The following is a 21,420-nucleotide window of genomic DNA, read 5'->3' on the forward strand; positions in this document are numbered from 1 at the left end:
TACATTATAAATGACTACACTTCAAAGTAATTTATTGGCTGTAAAGAATTTTGAGATGTCTAGTGGACTCAAAATATTCTACAAAACTGCATGTCTTTTTTCAAAACTTACATCAAAGGAACATGGTAAATGGAAGATGTAGACCATTTGCTGTTTCAAGTCTGCTTCATTCAAATTCATTGCTGATCTGATTTTGGCCTCAACTCCACTTCCCTGCCTGTCCCCACATCCTTGACTCGTTTGTAGACTAAAATTCTGTCTAACTCAGCCTTGAATATATCCAATGTCCAGCGACCACTGTTCTCCGGGGTACAGAATTACAAAGTTTAACAACCCTCAAAGATTTCTGTTCATCTCCGCATTAAACAGGAGACACACTATTGTGAAATACAACCACACTGTTGTGAAACAGACTCCCACATAAAAGGAATCATTCTCTCAGCGACTTCCTCATGAAGACCTCTCAGACGTTTTTGTTTTAATAAGATCACCTTTCACTCTACTATACACCCATGAGTACTGGCTCCCTGTTTTAAAATCTTCCATAAGGCATCCCCCATCAGGACATACCTAATAAGTCTTCTGTGAACTATCTCCAATGCAAGTATGTCCTTTATGCAGGCCAAACCTGCATAGCATACTCTCACTGCAGTCTCACCAATTTCCTATACAGTTATAACAATACTCTCTACTTTTATACTCCATTTCTGCCTGCAATAAAGGCTACCTTTATTCATTTTAGCTACCAAAATACTTGCAGTTCCTGCATGCTGATGTTTTGTGAATCATGTAATGAAGATACTCAGATTTCTTGCCATTTAAATAACATCTGCTTTTCTATTCTTGCTTCCAAAGTGGGCAATCTGTCTCTTCTCACAACACATACCATCTGCCAATTTTATTGCCCATTGACTTAATCCCATTTTTATCCCTTTGCAGTCTCTTTGTGATGACTTAAAACTTGTTTTCCTCCCTCTTTTGTATTGTTAGCAATTTTGACAACAATGCAGTTGGTCACTAATATAGATAGTGAATACTTGATGAGCCACCACTTACCCCTGATGTAGTTAACAGATTACTGAGCCGAACATGATCCAATTATTGCTAATCATTGTTTCCTGTTAGTTGCTCAACACTCTAACCATGTTAATATCTTACTCCAAAACCGTGAGTTTGAATCTTGTGCAGTAATCTTTTGTATATACAACACTTTCTCAAATGCCCTTTGGAAGTCCAAATATATTGCAGTTGCTAGTGCCTACTAACACACCTTGCTTGTTAATCTCCTCACAACACAAACAAATGGTTTAAACATGATTTCCCTTTCACAGACAACTATGACAAACTGGACACATGAAAACACCATTTTAGCATTCCTTTTGCTAAACTTAACATTAACTTACAACGTTACAAGACACACTTTGCACCTCATTAATGTGCTTAATAAAGTATAGAAATGGCAGCCAGGTTGTGCAGAGCAAAATCCTCAGATTACAACCAAAGAAATCGTTGTTTGGCGAGCAAACCAACCACAGCATCCACAATCCTAGCTACAAATCTACTCAAGAACCTTGAAAAGAAAGTTGCTAGTAGGAAGATAAATCCTGGCCAGAATACACAGAGAAATCAGCAGCTATTCATCAATTGTGTAAAGGAATTTCTTACATCCACCTGGGAGAGTTGACAATGTTTTGGTTTAACATCTCACCAAACATTAACCCTAATACCATGAACTCTCATCTTGTAATCTTTTATGTAGGACCTTATCGAGTGCCTTCTGAACATCTTGTTGCACCGCATCTAACGATTATGGAATCAAATTAAGAAACAAAGCAACAAACACACAGCTGAAGAACTTTTTTTTAACCAGAACATGTTCTGAACTCAATGCTAATAACTCATTTCTATTTACAAAATTGAAACGACCTCCGCGTCCATACCATTATTTCCTCAATAAGACCATAATTATCATGTAACCAGGTCAAATCACATGGAGTGCGTTGGAACACAACTGCAACCACAAAGACGGATAGCCAACGCATTTGACCTATTGTATTCAGTCATCAATCTTAGCCACAGGGTCTTGTGACACAGTAACAGCATCCCTGTCTCTAGGCCAGGAGACCTAGGTTAAAGTCCCACCTGCTCCAAAGGTACATAATAACATTCCTGAACAGGTTGTTTAGAGAATATCTATCAATCTTTATCACTACATCTCAAGAGCCTGTGGTTGAGTCCCTACCTCTGAGCCAGAAGGCCTGGGTTGAAGTCCCACCTGCTCCAGACATGTGTCATCACACCTCTGAATAGGATGATTAAAAATGCAATCTCAGCCACAAAATTGTTGCAAAGTGAAATGGAAGTCAAGTGCTGTGGATAATATCGCAGTAAGGTATTGGTGGCAGCACTCTTTCAGTCAGAAGGCTGTATATAATCTATACTGGCATAGCATTGCAGACCTGAATAAGTACTGCACTGTCACAGGTGCCATCATTTTAGATAAGGCATTAAACTGAGTTATTATCCATCCTCTCCTCTGAAATTAATGTAAACACTCCTGTACAACAGGGGCGTTTTCCAACGCACATTCTTCTCTAAGTTAACAATATTATAAACAGATCATTTGCTTAGTTATACAGGCAATGCTGCAGAAATTCAGGTGGGTCTGGCAGCAGCTGTGGAGACAGAAGGAGAGTTAGTGTTTTGAATCAAGTATGACTCTTCTTCAGAATTATAATCTTATTGAGGTCTTATCAGGTCAATTGTCTTACTGTGCTTTCATGAGACCTTGTTATACACAAATTGCTTGCATTTTCTATATTTTACAACAGTGACTATGCTTTAAAAGAGACATCTGAGGTTGTGAAGGTGCTATAAAAATTCAAATTCTGTCTTGTTTATAGAAAGGTGAAAACGCCTGCTAACAGGTCACAGCCCTGGCCATTCTTAAACGTTTGACATCTTCTTTCATTTTTAAACTGGGATTAGAGGGTGGGTGATGTTCAGAACACTGAAAGATGAAGCTGACTATTTCAACTACTATTTATATGAAACATATAAAATAATGTGTTTCCAACATAAAACTTAACAAATAATTGCTTAACGGTTTTATTAAAAAAATAAAATTTTTTGAACATTTTCTTCAGACTGAATATAGGGATATCACATAGGTAATTCTATACTCAATCACTCTTGCAGCCTGTCCTGCATACATGACTGGGATTACAAAACGTTTGTATTATGTAACTATCCTCCACTCTCTGAATTTTGCAGCTGGAATAGTCCATTTATCAAGAGACTGCTGCAATTTTGGCCATTTTACCATAGATCCTACTGACTCTTTGTGGCTAAGTGAGTCATGCCGTTTTCTAAAGAACAGACTCAGCTTGGATCCTGCACATATTTCCCTGCAAGAGAGTGGAAAAGTAATTGGTCACAGGGTCTTCGAAAATGTTTCAAGGAAGAACCCAGCCATAACATGGTGAACAGTCCAATTAATATTTCATCCCTCCAATATGGAAAAAAGATTTTGTTTTTGCTTGATGCTCACTTACAGCCCAGCTTAAACAAGTAGATTTCCATTGGTGTAAGTTGTTTCTCCGTCACTATATTACATAACAAACCCAAAATAACTATATGGTGTGCTCTTTAAATGCAATAGAATGGTCTCCAATTTAGATGCAAATGTTAATTCTAGGGTAAATCGTGCCCAGTTTCTTCTCAAATTAATTTCAGTATTGCTGAATCCGAAACCTACCACGAACCAAGCAGTGCATTGGGTAGGGTTTTAAATGATTAAATATCCCTTAATGCATTTAAGAATGATAGGTTGGTATAGTTTGATTAGTTCAGCTGAAACAAGAAAAATCTTAAGGTAGAATTTAACAAATTACATGAATAAATTACTTTTTAAAAAATTACTCATCACTATCTATAGACCAATCTTAAAATAAGAAATGGATGTTTAAAAAAAATTATAATCTTGTTAGATTGGATGCAGTTAGTTCCTTGGTAATATTTTTCAAAATTCTAAAAGTTGTAAAATATGCTTATTTATAATGCTTGTGCATAAAAATTCCATCTTAGATTCTGGAGTCTCATCACATGTTCATAAACTAGTGAATTTGCAGAAATTCCCACTAGTAATTAACTCGTCAAGGACACGGTTAGATTTCTTAACAGGACTGGCTTCTGATCACAGCTCATACCTAGCATTTCATGATCTTTTGTACTGGTTATGCATCTGTTGAGTGAACTGCACCAAAAACGAAACAGTGCAAGTGAACAGCAACTCCGGGTACTTGCTTTTAAAAAAATGACACATTCTAAATATGTTTGCACGTAAGAAAAAAGCGTTGGCCTCGTTCATTACTTTTCTCATTTCGTGGCTACTGGACATAATGTTTCTGGAAATGGAAGGCCACATTTTTCACACATTGTCCGTAGACATTTTTCATACTCTTTATTCAGTTTAGCAGATTCTTGCAGAGCATATTTTAAATCTTCAATTTCTTCAAAGAAACCCTGCATTACACAAATAATGGTCAAATTAGTCTAAGAACTGTAATAATCCAGAAATCACATTTAAAATGTATGTCTTAACATGTTTATTACTCTTAACATAAAGTAACAATAAAGTACCTCTGATACTGACTAATTTAGTTTTGAACATTCAATTGAACTGTACCTTGAAGCCAAATAACCTTTGTTCGAATACAAGTTAAAAAGCATTGGAATTTGATGATAAATAGTTTGGGAGCAAATTCTCAAGCCAAACTAATCATCATCCTCTGAATGCAATGAAATACTAACATTTATAGATAGTTTTTAACCACCTGTTCGGAGATGTTATTACATTTGGTGCAGGTGAGAGTTGAATCCTGGCCTCTTGGCTCAAGCCAGGGGGCACTTCTTGTCAATTTCTTGTTTTAAATTAAGAGTGTAAGGGTGAACATCCTCATCAGTTCAATAATTTCTGATTTACTGCAGAAGATGGCTGTGGTTGTTCAAAGCTAATGATCTCAGTCCTAGCATATCACTGCAGGAGTTCCTCAAGTTAGGTATTTTCTTCATCAACCTTTTGAGATGTTATTACACATCTCTGGAGCAGGAAGGGACACCAGCACTGCACCACCACAGGCCCTTATAGCATATCTAGATAATTTCCAATCAACCTGCTCTGATATGTCATGACATGCCTTTGGAACAGGGAGGACTCCTGGCTCAAAGGTAGCGACACTACCACCGTGCCACAAGAGCCCCTCACAGCATGTCTCTATGAAGTAGTGTGGCAATGGCCACATAAGACAGGGTATCAATGAAATACATAACCAGCTGAAGACGACTGCTCAACTAAGTAATGCTTACAACAAATCACTAGTAAAACGATACCTTGTCTAATCCAGCTAGCTCGTTTTTCAGATTCCCTTTCTCTTTTATCAGCTTTTTCTTGTCCTTTTGCAGTCTTTCTATCTCCAACAACAACTCTATAGAGAACCACAAATATTAAAAGGAAATGATAGGATTGCAAACATGGAAAGTGTAACTTGTTAAACCAGCCTGTTTTAATAGTCCCTCTTTTAATTGCTTTGCTCAAATTTCATTTTTAAAAATTAATCTACATACAAGATTCCCTTTGAACTAATGTTATGATATAGAAGAGTGTAACCCATGCAAGATCCCCAAAGGTAATTTGTCTGAACGTCAAAATCAGGCCACTTTGGCCCTCTGCTATGACAAATTTAGTTCAGGTAAGAAATTAGTGTAAATATGTAATCCATATTAATTTTTAAACTGGTTATGTGAAAGGTAAAGATTATCAGAGCTGTAAGATGGAATGCGATATTAATATCTAAGTGATGCAGACAGTCTTTTAATAGACTACACCTTTCAGAAGTGAAACAAGGTAACTTATAAATGGATATGTATTCTGGAATTTTGTTAAATTATTTGGTGAGTGAAGAATTATGTAATACTCTTTATGCTGAACTTGCATAAGACAATGGTTAGATTGCAACAGAAGCATTCTATATACCATTTCTACAGCAATGTGGTTTGACTCTGAACTGACCTCTGAGCAATTAGGAATGGGCAATAAATGCTGGCCTAGCCAGAGACGGCTATACCCCAGGAACAGATAAAATAACATTCTGGGTGCCCCACCTTAGGAAGGATGTGAATATATTGGATGGCATGGAAAACAGGCTTACTACAATGGTTCCAGGGATGATAGACTTCAGTTATGATGTCTGGCGAAGCTAGGGGCTACTTAGGGTACATAAGGAAAAACTATGCCCTCTCATAAAAGGTTTGAAAATGAGTGAACATAGATATAAGAACATTTGTAAAAGAAGCAAATATGACATGAGAAAACCCCTTTTTCATACAACGAATAGATAAGAGTCTGCAACGGACAGCCAAGAAGTATGATGGAGACAGGCTCAATTGAGGGTAGTGAACACATGGAATTCTTTCAAACAGTGATGTAGAGGCTGGTTCAAATTCAAAGCTAAGACAGATACATTTTTAATCATCAAGGGTTATGAGAAAAGGTAAGAAAGTGGAGTTGCAGATTATCAGATCAGCCATGATCTTACTGATTGGTGGAGCAGACTTGATAGACTGAATGGCTTACTTCTGCTCATACGGTGGTTGATGATTACTTAAATCTAAACGATATTCACTGTTGTAGGGAAAAAAACAGGAGAATATCAATGCATAATGATCATTCAGACAGCAGGTAAAGGCAGAATGAACCTAACAGCCCTCATTAAATTTCCTTATCAACTCCCCTCACCTCACTCCATGTTTGGTAGTCTAGCAGGCAAAAAGGTAGATAAATTTCCAGGACCAGACGAAATGTGTTCTAGGCTATTGAAGAAGACAAGGGAGGTAATGGCAGGGGAGATGACAATAATTTTCACTTCCTCTCAGGTACGCTATGATAGGACAATCAAGGCCAGGGAATGCATGAAGAACAGCAACACCCTGGGAAGCTCAGTAATCAGAAGAACCTTGGCATGCACACCCACCGGTCCCTTAATCCTTAATTTAGTAGGACAGGGAGATAAAGTGGTTAAGCAAGCATATGGAATACTTTGCCTTTTACTCACTGAAGCATACAGTTTAAGAGCAAGGAAGTTATCTGAACCCATGTAAAAATGTCGGTTAGGCCACAGCTAGATTAATGTGCTGCACAATAATACAAATTATAGCAGAGATATGACAGTATTAGAAAGGGTGCAAAGGAGATTTCCCAGGATATGTTTTTTCAGCTGAAGAATGTTAGTTCTAAAGGAGAGTTTGGATAGACTGAGGTTGTTTTCCTTGGAGTAGAGGAGACTGAGAGGAGACTTGTTTGATTTGTATAAAATTATGAGGGGCATAGATATGTAGACTGGAGGGAAAATTGACAAAACACCATAGGTTTAAGGTAAGGGGCATGAGGTTTAGAGGGACGTGAGGAAAGTTTTTTTTGCACCCAGAGGATGGTGGGAATGTGGAACTCACTACCGGTAAGAACTGGACAGGCAGAGACCTCACAACATTAAAGGGGTACTTAGATACATACTTACAGTGACAAGGCATGCAAGGCTATGGGTCATGTGCTGGAAAATGGGATTAGTATAGTTAGGTTCTTGTATCTGACTGGTACAGACTCGATGAATCAAAGAGCTTTTTGGGGCTGTAGATCTCTATGACTCTATGTTCTACATGATTGATTCTAGATGGCTAAATAATTACCATTTGTTTGTTTTCACTGAAGGTAAATCAAACTTCTAGGCTGCACAAATTGCACGGTGTGCCTTTCTAAATTCTCAATTCAGCCAGTTCAGCAAATTAGTGTGCTTCTGAGGGTAACCTTTTCCACACAGAGGCTGGTGCATGTATGGAATAAGCTGCTAGAGCAAGCAGTGGAGGCAGGTACAGTTACAACATTTAAATGGCATCCTGATGGATATATGAATAAGAAGGATCCAGAAAGATATTGGCCAAATGCTGGCAAATGGGATTAGGTCAGAATGGGATGTCTGTGCAGATGAGTTGGGCTGAAAGGTCTGTTTCCGTGCTGTATAACTCGAAGTGGTTAAAGGCTCAATCTGTGGTCTACACTGAGTTTGCTGATCTCTACCAGAGTGATAATGGGGTGTCACAAATAGCCTCACTGCCTCAAAAGATTGAGGAAGGGACGGGTGGTGGGAGACGTGGAATTCCCAGATAGTATTCCCAATCCTTATCACCAATCAAATGATGTCTGCTAGAAAGTAGAGATGTTGTTAGACCAAGTCAGCAAGAGTGCCCAGTCTGTGATATTTCATGCTCCTCACAGTTAGAACATTCTCCAGTAGTTCACCCGTAGATAAAGAAAGGTCATATAAGCCAATGCATGAGGATCTAGCTCTCTATACGAGTTAACAACCACATAAAGAAAAAATATCAGTTAAAGTCTCACCAGCATGGATACTGTCAGGTGAGCAGCATTTCCTACCACCAGGCTTGTGTTTGAGAGACGTGGTGCCATGCTCTGGTGTTGGAGTTCTTCGCCTCCTCACTGTGGGAGTATGCTCCAGCTGCTGAATCCTTTGTTTTGACCTTACAAGCTGTAATTCTAACTCATGAATGTTCATCTGGAAAACGCAAGAGGGAGGAACCAAAATATTTTACACGTCCAAACTATAAGAACAAGTGAAACTATAATAGCAATGAAAGAGAAGCGTTTGTATATTGTGTATCATACTATTTTTCTTGAGATGCAGCATATTATTAGTTAAGATCCCAAACAAAGACATGCAGATTTTTGGATGTAAGCTATTTTCAGGTTCAGATAATGCCACGTACACATATATATGAATTGTAACATGATACACGTTTGTCTGACTATCGCTTTCAAAACATTTTTACGGTAAATGTTCAGGTGCCAAGACATTAAATTTACATATATAAACATCTAGAACATAGAACAGCACAGCACAGAACAGGCCCTTCAGCCCACAATGTTGTGCCGACCATTGATCCTCATGTATGCACCCTCAAATTTCGTTTGTGCATTTTCCAATATATGCCTGGTCAGCAACCAGGGCCGAAATCAACAGATCTATTTAAATAAAAAAGTCTGTGTCTTAAAAGGAACTTCAATAGTCTGAGCCTGTTACCATTATTCTGAAAGTACTGAGAGTAGAATAGCAACACTGTGATGCAGTCAATAATAAATTCTAGCAAATGTTTAGTCAGAGACTGAGATTCTGTTACAGTTTAGTCTGAGAGCTGGAGAATGATTTTTCATATTTCCGCACTGAAGATTGAAAATAAGCGTTATTATTTACCTTTGACACGGTTCATTTATCTGGTTAGTGTTCAACTATCCAGAGGTTTATCTTCTTGGCTATTATCTAATAACAGTGTTAATTTAGTTTAGATTCAATTTCTTGGCCATAAACTCTGGAATTGTCTTCCTAAACATTTCCATTTCTCCCTCTTCTTTAATGATACTCTTTATACGTTACCTCTTTGACAAAGCTTTTGATCATCTGACCTACCTAGTATCTCAGTGTAAACTTTCTTTGAAAACACTCCAGTGAAATACCTTGGGACATTGGACTACATTAAAGGTGCAACATAAGCTGAAGCTGTTATTAACTGAGTGTTTATTGGAACGATCTGTGATGTTGAGCCTAAATATAGTACTTCAACATGAACAGCTAATAGTAGCAAGAGCAAAGGTCAGGATAGACTATCACTTACAATCTATAGGTTACTCTAATAGTTGCATGTTATAAAAGAAAGTAGTAAACAACAAAGTTCAAAGAGGCCCAAAAGTTCAGAGTTGGCAGCAGAAGGAACAAATGTAAAACCGCACTAACCACTAACTTTGCGCCCCAGCCTTAAAAACCCTCTGCAGTAAAGGATTCCACAGACTCACCATCCTCTGAGAAAAGAAAATTCCTCTTCATTTCTATCTTAAATGAGCGACCTCCTATACTGAGATGATGCTCGCACTACTAGAAGGGGAAACAAGCTTTCTGCGCTTAGTTGGTGAAGTCCTGTAAGAATCTTCTATTTTTTTTTAAGATCGCCTCTCATTCCTCTACATTCCATCACACACAGGTCCAATCTACTTAACCTCTCCTCATCAGACAGTCCTTCCATACCAGCCAAGTGAACCTACCATGGACTACCCCCAACGCCAGTATATGTTTCCATAGATAAGGGTTCTAAAATCGTTCACAGTATTCCAGCTGGGATCTGACCCAGTGACTTGAATAATTTCATTGAAACCTCCCTACTTTTAAACTCCATTTCCTTTAATAAAGGTGAACATGCCATTTGCCTTCCAATTCCCAATGAACTTGGACAACGACTTTTTGTGATTCCTGGATGAGGACTCCCAAATCCCTCTTTCTGTAGCTTTCTCTATTTAAATAATATTCTGTTCCTCTATGCTTCCTGCCAAAGTGTATAACCTCACATTTATCCTCAATATATTCCATCTGCTAATGTTTTACTCACTCACCTAACCAGTCTACATTATCCTTTGTGTCATCCTCCCAACTATTTTTCTGTCATCTGCAAAGCTAGCTATAATATGTTCACATTTCTCGTCCAAGTCATTAGTTTATACTGTAAATAATTGTGGCACCAGCACTGATTTTTGTAGCACACCATTAGTTACAGGTTGCCATCCTGAAAATGTTCCCCTTAACTCAACTCTCTGTCTCTACAGTTAGCCAATCCTCTCTATGTTAAAACATTACATCCAACACCATGCGCTTTTCTCTTATTAAGTAGCCTAATGTGTGGCACCTTATCAAATTCCAAATTTATTACATCCATTGCCTTCCCTTTCTCTATCCTGCTTGTTATCACCTCAAAGCACTTTAGTAAATGTCAGGTATGATGTCTCTTCATAAAGCCATGCTGACACTGCTTATGTATTTTTAAATGCGCTGCTACAACATCCTTTATAATGGCCTCTAACAGACTCTCAGCTCTCACATTCCCTCCCTAAATCTCTGCTGCACACTTTCATCCAGAATAACATGCCTTAAAACTATGTTAAATGCTACAAGAAAAAAGCAAAGTAACAATGGGGAACGAAAAGGTCAGAATGGAAATCCTGTCAGAGAGAGGAGCAAAATTTCTTCAAGGAGTCATAACAGAAGAGATGTGGCAGTGAGTTAAAACAGCAGATGTGACAGCGAGTGTTTAACTCACTCCTTAAAACGACATCTTTGATCTAATCCATCATTATGTCATTCAGTGCCAAACTTTGTTTGATGATACTTGTGTGAAGCACCTTGGCAGATTTTCCTATGTTAACAGTGGCATATAAACGAACACTGTTGTTATTGTTCTTTACATATATCAGATAAAAACCGTCTTGACGTCTCACAAAGCAAAAATATAAATGTTTGGAAATTATGATTTCAATCCATTCTTTTTCCACACGACTCCCATTACACATAGAGAAAAATAAATACCATCCCTAAATTCAGCCAACGGTCAAACATGTCCTTGAACAGAACTTTTTTTTTGCACAATCAAAATAAAAAAGGCTGTCATAAGGTTTACATTCTTGTTTTACTTCAAATTAGATCAGCTGAGACATTCAAGAAGGTATTGGATGATTATTAGGATAGAAATAACATGCAAGAATATGCAAGGAAAAGCCGGAAATTCACAACGGGGAATGATGCTCATTTGAAGAGCTGGTGCGGACATGATGGGCTGAATGGTCTCCTTCTATGCCATAATACTTCTGAGATTCTGTGAAATTCAGCATCTGTCTTCAACCTTCTTATAGGCTGTCGATTCCATATCATCCCAAGCTGACAATATTTCAGGTACTGACATCCACTTGATAAAGAATGAAACATGATACAGTTGTGATACAAAAATGTTGAACTCACAGTGAGATTAGAGATGATTTCACTCTGCTCCTTGTTGGCTTTAATTTCTTTTTCATAACGTTTTTGTAGAGCATTATACATCTGTAGCAGTCGACTATTTAAATAAAGAAATGATATTTAATCACTATTTCTGAAATAATGCATTCCTCAGGGCATTAAGAATCAACCATGTAATATGAAAATGATTTCACATACAAGTCACACTGGGTACGAGTAACAGGAGAGTAGTGAATCATAAACAAATTGACAGATTTAAAAAATTTAAATCCACTACGTCTGCTCCCATAGTTTGGGAGCATCCTAAAGTTGCTGTGGTACATTCATACAGTTGGCTACCATGATCTACCTTGCTCAACCATCATGAGCAAAAGCAAATAATTCATTCTTCACCTTCCTGCTGCTTTGAAATGTTCGTGGCACAGAATTGATGCTATAGTTCCCTAAAGAAGTCAGTGCTCTTCAATGTAGTTATACATGAATTCAGTTACCTGACACTATAAGAGTCACAGAGTTATACAGATCAGAAAGAGGCCCTTCGGTCCAACTCGTTCATGTCAATCAGGTATCCTAAATAAATCTGGTCCCATTTGCCAGCATTTTGCCCATATCCCTCTAAACTGTTCCTATATATATATTCATCCAGATGCCTTTTAAAGGTTGCAATTGTACCAGCCTCCACTACTTCCTCTGGGAGCTCATGACTGAGAGACCATGCAGTGCAATTACTTACTGCATACTAAAATGCTTGAAACAAAAAAGCTTGGAAAAAACATTGGAGCATAACAAACATGGTTAAGAAAGTAACAAGCAAGGCAGACAAACAGGATCATGAGAATGGGGTGTGTTGGGATTTTAAAATGGCATTTGATAAGGTGCCACATTACATGGTGTAATCGGTGAGATAGCATCATGGATAAAAGATTGGTTAGGTAACAGAAAGCAGATAGTAGGCAGTCCATTAGTTGCAATTTGCTGACAGAGTGCTAATGAGGTCATTGGAGCACCAATAATTTGTAACCAATATCAATGCCTGAGATTAGGAGAGGTGATGGCCTAGTGGTATTATCACTGGACCATTAATCCAGAGACCTTGGTAATATGTGGGGACCTAAGTTAAAATCCTGCCACAGCAGATGATGAAACTTGAATTTAATGAAAAAAAGTATCTGGAATTAAGAGCTTAATGATGAGGGCAACATTTTCATGCAGAGGGTGGTGTGTGTCTCGAACAAGCTGCCAGTAGAAGTGATGGATAATAAAATGTGAGGCTGGATGAACACAGCAGGCCAAGCAGCATCTCAGGAGCACGCTGTGCTCCTGAGATGCTGCTTGGCCTGCTGTGTTCATCCAGCCTCACATTTTATTATCTTGGAATCTCCAGCATCTGCAGTTCCCATTATCTCTGATAGTAGAAGTGATGGAGGCTGGTACAATGACAATATTTGAAAGGCATCTGGATAGGTACACGAATACGAAGACCTTAGAGGGATACAGGCAAAAGCAACTGCATTAATTTGGGATATCAATTCAGCATAGACGAGTTGGACCGAAGAGTCTGTTTCCATGCTGTACAACTCTATGACTGTGAATCCATTGCTGATCGCCAAAAAATCCCATCTGGTTCATTAATATTCTTTAAGTCCAGACCCACAGCAATATTGCTGACTCTTAACTGCCCTGCGGGCAATTATGGATAGGCACTAAACGCTGCCCTGGCCAGCAAAACACTCATTACGTGAATGAATTTTAAAAAAGTGACCAGAGGTATAGGACAAAAGGTATAAATTTGACAACAGTACCAATAAAGGTACAAAGCAAGTAGTCCAGAGGAAGTAGAGAGTCTATAAATAGAGACAGATTAAGTGAGTGAGGCAAATTGCAGATGGTGCATCATGTGGGAAAATATTAACTTCTCCATTTTGGTGAAAGAATAGAAAAGTAAAATACTATTGAAATCAAAACAGGTGCAGACTTTGACGGGGCAGACGCATCTGGGAAACTTGGTACATGAATCATAAAGTCAGTTTGTTGGTATAGCAAGGGATTAGAAAAGCAAATGTTTGATTGGTTTCTGGAGTACCTGGTACAGTTTAAGACCACAAGGTATAGGAGCAGAAGCAGGCAATTCACCCCATCATGTTTGCTCTGCCATTTAATGAGATCATAGCTGATGTGATAGTCCTCAACAGCACTTACTGCCTTTTCCCCAAAAACCCTCGATTCTTTCACTGGTTAAAGATCACACTGTCTTTGCTCTCCTTATTTGAAAAAAGACAACTGCAATAGTGGTAGTTGAGAGACAACTCCTCAATTCAGTCCTGGGATGAAGGGCTTATCTTGTAAAGAAAGAAATGGCCTGTATCCAATGGTGTTTGTTTGAATCAGAAGTGATCTCATTGGAACACAAGCTTCTGAGGGGATTCAACTGAGCAGATACGGGGCGGGGGGGGGGGTGTGGAGAGGGAATGACAGGGAAGATACTAGGAGCTTTCAGCTTCTATTCCTATCTGACCTCACTGCATTTGAAAGTGAGATTAAAAGCCGGGACACATGTAGAATTCTTACAATTTACTTGTTCATAGAAAAATAATAGAAGTGAATTTCATGATATTACTCCGAGACCTAACCAATAACCTCTTCCATTATGACTGCATATTTATTTCACAATTCTTGAGAAGGCAGAGAAATTGCATTAGCAGGCCACAATATACATTATATTGCACAACACTGTCGAAACATTTCTAAAGATGACTTTTCAATTTTTAGAAAATGTTGACTTCAGACACCCACATCCACAGTCTTGAAAAATGCAACTCGCTTTCGCGATCCAACCAATATGCTGCCTTTTTTATATTTATGTAGACAGTACATATAACCATCTCCTTTTTCAATTACTATTTGCATGACACAAATAACTTCTCACTGTGAACTTTACATGAATTCAGATCATTTTGCATTTATTTTGTGACAATCGACGTTAACTCCTTCAAAGTTTGGCCTTTGCCTCACAAGTTTCTTGCAGGTTCAGAGATCAACATAGAACAAATTATCACTGTATTTTATTCAGCTATTTCATGTACATAATTTCTTCCAAGGTCACTGGGGACAAGGTAACAGTTCTGGTGGGGGCACATAAAAGAAATGCTAACCTGAATGTGGACTGAAATGTTATTATAACCCTGTATTAATGTATCTGCTTTCAACAGAAAACTATTCCTGGCCTCTTGTAGATCACTTATCTTTCATTTGCTCGATTTAAGGCAATGTTTTGTTGCGTCCTTCTGCGTAATATGCAAATACTTTTGAAAATGGCAAGGAAAATACTTACTTGCTCCTTTCATCTGCCTTTGAAACACTGCCTTCTTTAACACCTCCTTTGTGCCATGGTTGTGGTTCTGTCTGTATTTGAGCACTTGGAAAACATTCAAAATGGTGATAGTATTTGTTTTGTAATGTCTTCTACATCATCCAATTAAACCCAACAAGGATTAGGACAAACATATACCCAGCCATTTTCCATTAACACTTTGTAAATAAATAACTACTAATGCACAAATACAACCTAGTGCGGTATATCCTCCGATTCCCGTATAGGCATTAATTCATGCTCTATTCCTATCATATTGGGCAAAAAAAAGCTGAGAGATGATTCTCTATTTCGCTACACACCAATTTCACAAAAGGTTGAAACTCTTTTAAAAGGTAGTTACTACACAACATTAATTGCAAAAACAGTAGAATTATTTAAATTTCTAGATGAGAGGTGATGTTAACAAAATATCATTTAAACCAACCAAGAACATAAAAGCACGAGGTGCAATTAAAAAACTTGTTGATCCAGCCAACAATCAATGCAAGATGAATTAAAAATTTATTCAGTGGCTGTGGGCATAGCTGGCAAAGCCAGCATGTATAGCAAACTACACTTGAAAGGACAGTGGAGGGGAACCACCTTTTTGATTACAACTAAATGATCTGATTGACAATTTCACAAGGCAGTTAAGAGTCCATCACATTATAGTCTCAGATGGACGGGCCAGGTAAGATGACTGATTCACTTCCCTAAAAGATATGTGAGTCAGATGGACTTTAATGACAATTTTGAACACCATTACTGATACCGGGGTCCCGAACCGAAATGTCAGCTTTTTTGCTGCCGGACCCGCTGTGTTCCTCCAGCTCCACACAGTGTTATCTCTACTTATAACTGTTACTGATACTGGCTTTTTATTCCAAAATGTATTTAATTAATTGAATTTAAATCCCTCAGCTGAAGTGGTTTGACTTGAAGTTAAGTTCGTAGCTCATCAGTCAGTCTCTGAATCTCTAGTCCAGTAATATAACCATCATGCCATTATACACCAAGTTTCGTGAATGGGAGCTTTAGAATGTAGTTGGCACCTTGTACAGCAATATTCAATTTTCTTTCTTTCCCCTGAATTGAATTTTGGAGTTATAATACATGAGTTGTTTACTACAGACAGATACAGTAATGTAGCAGTCCTTAAGGACTCCTACAAAATGTTTGTGCAGACGCAAGCAAAGGAAGTTATTCTTGGATGCCTCTTACTCTCTGGTAGTTACAAAGTCCCTCATCAGCTGTTGTATTTTCAGCTTTCCCTGGACTTCTGAGAGCTCACTTTCCAATTGTTCATTTTTCAGCCGAAGTTTCTTCAACTTCCTTTGTATGTGCTCGTTTTCAGCAAAAAGCTGCACGAAAAGATGGAAATGGGTTTAGTACAGTTCACATACAGCACACCAAAAACTTCCTTTGAATGATGCCTTTGCAGCTTTTAATCAAGTGTTTGGGAAAGGAATCTGTGGTTTCCAACAATATGGTTACAAATTTCTTGTTTGGTGATATGAAACTCTGTTTTGATTTCTCAGCTTAGACTTGTCCTCGAGCTACATCCTGCATTGGAAGGAGATAGCAGACATGTCCACTCCATCACTGACAGCTTGAGCCAACCCAGTGGAAATATGTTGCAATGCCCCTGGGGACCTCAACCCTTCCACTCTTCTAAAGTTGACAATTCAGCATCAACAATCAATTAGAGCTGGCTTTGACTTCCTCCACCACCAGTTCTCAACAATAATATTTATATTCTGCTGTTGCAACGGCCACTTTACTCAACCAAGCCCAGAAGAGAAACATATTCCATTTTAAAGTTTAAACATGAAAGCTCTGGAAAAATTGTAATAATCCCACTGATAAATGGTACTTTGCCCAAGAACACCCAAACCAGAGAAGGATCAGCAACCGTTTTGAGCATCTCCAGCAGATGAAAACCAAGTCAAACAGCAGGAGCTAGGGGGAACTAATTGCATTAATTATTGAGGAACTGTCCATCACCTTGCATCCAGGAATATACCATTGAGTGGCGGCATCTGAAGAGAGAAAGAGTTAAACGTTTCAGGTCCAGTGACCTTTCTTCAGAACTGGACCTGAAACGACAAGTCTGATTTCTCTCCACCAATGCTGCCTGACCTCCTGACATTTTCCAGCAATTCCTGTTTTTGATTCTGATTTCCAGGATCTGCAGTTTTTCCAGATTTTTTAAAATGTGAGTATCCGCATTCATTGTGCTTTTAAAATAGTTGTTCACGGGATGAGGGCATCGCTGGCCAGAACCTTATTTATTGTCCATCTCTAAGCGTCAATCCACATTAATATGGGTCTGCGGCCCTCCCCTAAAGGATATAAGTGAACACATTGGAGTTTTCCAATACTGGTTTCATGGTTCACTCCTAACTCCTGATATTCATTGAACGGAAATTGCACCACCTGCCATTGCGGGATTCGAACCAGAATATTACCAGGGTCTGTAGATTAATAATTAAACGATAATGCCACTAGGACATCCTTATTGCGAATCTTATAAAGAAAAAAAAGGACTCTTAAAAAAAATAAAATTCCACAGCAGTTGCCATCAGGTAAACGCCAAGAGGCCCCAACTGGGAGCATAGTCCTGGTCCAGGCAGCAGATCTCAGACCTCGGGCGATGCAGACTAATATCGCTGGCGGAGAGACCCAGCTGAGACTTTAGGAAACTCCCCTGACTGTACTCACTTGCAAGCACCTATGTATAGGCGGCATATCCATAATAACCGGTGCTCAGTGAGGTGCAGACACTGTTCAGTTACAGCCGTTAGCACACAACCACCATACAGCGCCCCCTGGCCGTGGGAAGACTGAGCATCTATTCCACGCCACCACCCCACAACATAAATCCGTCCCCAGGAGGACCGAGCAGCGCCCTCTCTCCGCGGGAGGACCGAGCAGCGCCCCCTCCCGCGGTAGGACCGAGCAGCGCCCTCTCTCCGCGGGAGGACCGAGCAGCGTCCTCTCTCCGCGGGAGGACCGAGCAGCGCCCCCTCCTGCGGTAGGTCGGAGCTGCACCCTCCCTCAGCGGGGGGGGAACCGAGCAGCGCCCCCTCCTGCGGTAGGCTGGAGCTGCACCCTCCCTCAGCGGGGGACGGAGCAGCGCCTCCTCCTGCGGTAGGACCGAGCTGCACCCTCTCTCAGCGGGGGACCGAACAGCGCCCCCTCCCCGCGGTAGGACCGAGCTGCACACTCTCTCAGCGGGGGACGGAGCAGCGCCTCCTCCTGCGGTAGGCCGGAGCTGCACCCTTCCTCAGCGGGGGACCGAGCAGCGCCCCCTCCTGCGGTAGGACCGAGCTGCACCCTCTCTCAGCGGGGGACCGAGCAGCGCCCCCTCCTGCGATAGGCTGGAGCTGCACCCTCCGTCAGCGGGGAACCGAGCAGCGCCCCCTCCTACAGTAGGCTGGAGCTGCACCCTCCCTCAGCGGGGGACCGAGCAGCGCCCCCTCCTGCAGGAGGCCGGAGCTGCACCCTCCCTCAGCGGGGGACCGAGCAGCGCCCCCTCCTGCGATAGGCTGGAGCTGCACCCTCCGTCAGCGGGGAACCGAGCAGCGCCCCCTCCTACAGTAGGCTGGAGCTGCACCCTCCCTCAGCAGGGGACCGAGCAGCGCCCCCTCCTGCAGTAGGCTGGAGCTGCACCCTCCCTCAGCGGAGGACCGAGCAGCGCTCACTTGGAATCACCGAATGAAAGAATTATTACTGTGGAGAAGGCCTTTCAGCCCATTGTCCCTGCCTGGGTTCTATTGCTAATCGCCTGCCTTTCCCCCACCTCCCCGCACACCAGTTCTATCCAAAGTAATCGTCCAATGCTCTCTTGAATGCCTCCTTTGAACCTGCCCCCATCACATTTAGGGACAGTTGTGTTCCAGACCCTAATTAAATTATTTTTTTCTGACATCACCCTTGCTACTTCGTATATTCCCTTAAATCTATTGCCTCTTGTTCTATTAAAATCACGGACAGCTTCTCCCCATCTGTTCTGCCCTGCCTGCTCCGGATGTTGAAAACCTCTATCAAATCTCCTTTCAGCCTGCTCTCCAAGGAGAACAGTACGAGCGTCTTCAATCTATCCTCATAACTGAATTTCTCATTTCTGGAACCATTCTTGACGATTGCTTCTGCACTGTCTCCAATGCATTGACATCTTTCCTGTAATGTGGTATTTGAGACTGTACGTAACGCTGCTGCTGACATCTACCAAGCGATCCATGCAAGTTTAAAAATAACCTTCTTGGTCTTGTACTCATGCAGTCATAGAATCCATACGGAGTGGAAACAGAATATTTGGCTCATCGAGTCCGTACTGACCCTCCAAAGAACATCTCACCTAGACCCAACCCATCCCTCTATTTCCCATGGGCGATCCACCTAACCTACAAATCTTTGGACTGTGGGAGGAAACCAGAGCACCCGGAGGAAAGTCAAGCAGACACAAAGAGAACATGCAGACTGCACACAGACATTGACCTGAGGCTGGAATCAGACCTAGGTTCCTGGTGCTGCGAGGCAGCAAAGCTGTATACTGGGTCTCCATGCCACCGTGAGGGCTCTGTGTTTTATTAACTGCTCTCTCCGCTTGACCTACCACCTTCAGTGATCATTGTACATTTATACCCAGGGCCCAATGGTCCCGCACCCTCCACGCTTAGAATTTTCTATTGTCCTGGATGTGAGTTTGCTCGCTGAGCTGGAAGGTTAGTTTTCAGACATTTCGTCACCATTCTAGGTAACATCATCAGTGAGCCTCCAGTGAAGTGCTGGTGTTATGTCCTGCTTTCTATTTATCTGTTTAGGTTTCCTTGGGTTGGTGATGTCATTTCCTGTGTTGGTGATGTCATTTCCTGTGTTGGTGATGTCATTTCCTGTTGTTTTTCTCAGGGGATGGTAGATGGGCTCCAAATCAATGTGTTTGTTGATGGAATGCCATGCTTCTAGGAATTCTCGTGCATGTCTCTGTTTGGCTTGTCCTAGGATGGATGTGTTGTCCGAATCAAGACCCATTACAGACAACAAGCAAAATGAACGTCATCTACAAAATACCTTGCAAGAACTGTGACAAACACTACATTGGACAAACAGGCAGAAAGCTAGCCACCAGGATACACGAACATCAACTAGCCACAAAACGACATGACCCACTATCACTCGTATCCTTACATACAGATGAGGAAGGACACCACTTTGATTGGGACAACACATCCATCCTAGGACAAGCCAAACAGAGACACGCACGAGAATTCCTAGAAGCATGGCATTCCAACCGGAATTCCATCAACAAACACATTGATTTGGAGCCCATCTACCATCCTCTGAGAAAAGAACAGGAAATGACATCACCAATGCAGGAAATGACATCACCAACCCAAGGACACCTAAACAGATAAATAGAAAGCGGGACATAACACCAGCACTTCGTCGGAGGCTCACTGATGATGTTACCTAGAACGGTGATGAAACGTCTGAAAACTAACCTTCCAGCTCAGTGAACCAGCTTACACCCGGAACAAAATAAAGACCCACTCTTTTGTGGACCAAGAAGAGGAGAGCGTGACTGTGTTGGAGGTGGAAGGAGGACGTCGGGTTGGCTGTGCACCCTTGCAACCAGTGGATCTTAATGCTGGCTTCGGCCTGATGCTGGTTCAGAGGAGCAGCCAACCTGCAACGATGGCTGCGGCAAGTGCTCGTGCCCCGGGTCAGGGGGTCCGGAACACCATCCGTGTTTCCGTGAAGAAGGTGGATGAAGGTGCACCTGTGGACCGCACCTTCTTCGTGAAGAGGGTCCTGTTGGACTGTTGTGGGTTTGCTGCTGCGGACATTTACTGCCTGCAGGATTTCCCCGGAGGAGGTTTTTACAATGTGACCTTCAGGAGCGCTTCCTGGAGGTTTTCAAGGAGAAAGGAGGTGAGGGCCCCCTCTCTGTATTGACCGCTGTCCCACTGTTTGTGATGCCAGCACAGAGGAGCCGTATGGTGACTGTACACATGTACAACCCGCATGTGCCAGCAGCTGATGTCTTGACCTTTGTCGGAAGGTACGTGAAGGTGGAAGGGGACCTAACTGACATCGTGGACCCCTTCGGGATCTGGACCTGTAGGAAGCAGGTCAAGGTGACGCTGAGGACAGGCGTGGACG

General features: G+C 41.0%; 1 protein-coding gene across 2 annotated transcripts; it reads right to left on the reverse strand.

The window, feature by feature from the left end:
• Window positions 1-3,092: 3,092 nt before the first annotated feature.
• Window positions 3,093-18,125, reverse strand: LOC125451634 (centrosomal protein of 290 kDa-like). 2 transcript variants are annotated; one of them, XM_048528993.2, is made up of 8 exons: window positions 17,977-18,125; window positions 16,477-16,616; window positions 15,235-15,318; window positions 11,907-12,000; window positions 8,453-8,627; window positions 5,392-5,486; window positions 4,373-4,524; window positions 3,093-3,407 (listed from the first exon to the last, which is right to left on the reverse strand). In XM_048528993.2, the coding sequence occupies exons 1-7, from the start codon at window positions 18,007-18,009 to the stop codon at window positions 4,378-4,380; spliced, it is 768 nt and encodes a 255-aa protein (XP_048384950.1). In that variant the 5' UTR covers window positions 18,010-18,125; the 3' UTR covers window positions 3,093-3,407; window positions 4,373-4,377. The 2 variants fall into 2 exon arrangements, with proteins under 2 accessions (XP_048384950.1, XP_048384949.1); XM_048528992.2 differs by having other exon boundaries at window positions 3,093-4,524; window positions 17,977-18,123.
• Window positions 18,126-21,420: the final 3,295 nt, after the last annotated feature.

The sequence above is a fragment of the Stegostoma tigrinum genome, chromosome 5 (assembly GCF_030684315.1).
Source record: "Stegostoma tigrinum isolate sSteTig4 chromosome 5, sSteTig4.hap1, whole genome shotgun sequence".
Taxonomy (NCBI): Eukaryota; Metazoa; Chordata; class Chondrichthyes; order Orectolobiformes; family Stegostomatidae; genus Stegostoma; species Stegostoma tigrinum.

Excerpts from the sequence above, each read along its gene's own strand:
- LOC125451634 (XM_048528993.2), bottom strand. The coding sequence starts at position 18,009 with ATGGATATGCCGCCTATACATAGGTGCTTGCAA. Across the intron at positions 16,617-17,976 it reads CTATACATAGGTGCTTGCAA|CTTTTTGCTGAAAACGAGCA; the intron begins GTGAGTACAGTC and ends CTTTTCGTGCAG. Across the intron at positions 15,319-16,476 it reads GACTTTGTAACTACCAGAGA|TGCTCAAATACAGACAGAAC; the intron begins GTAAGAGGCATC and ends ATGTTTTCCAAG.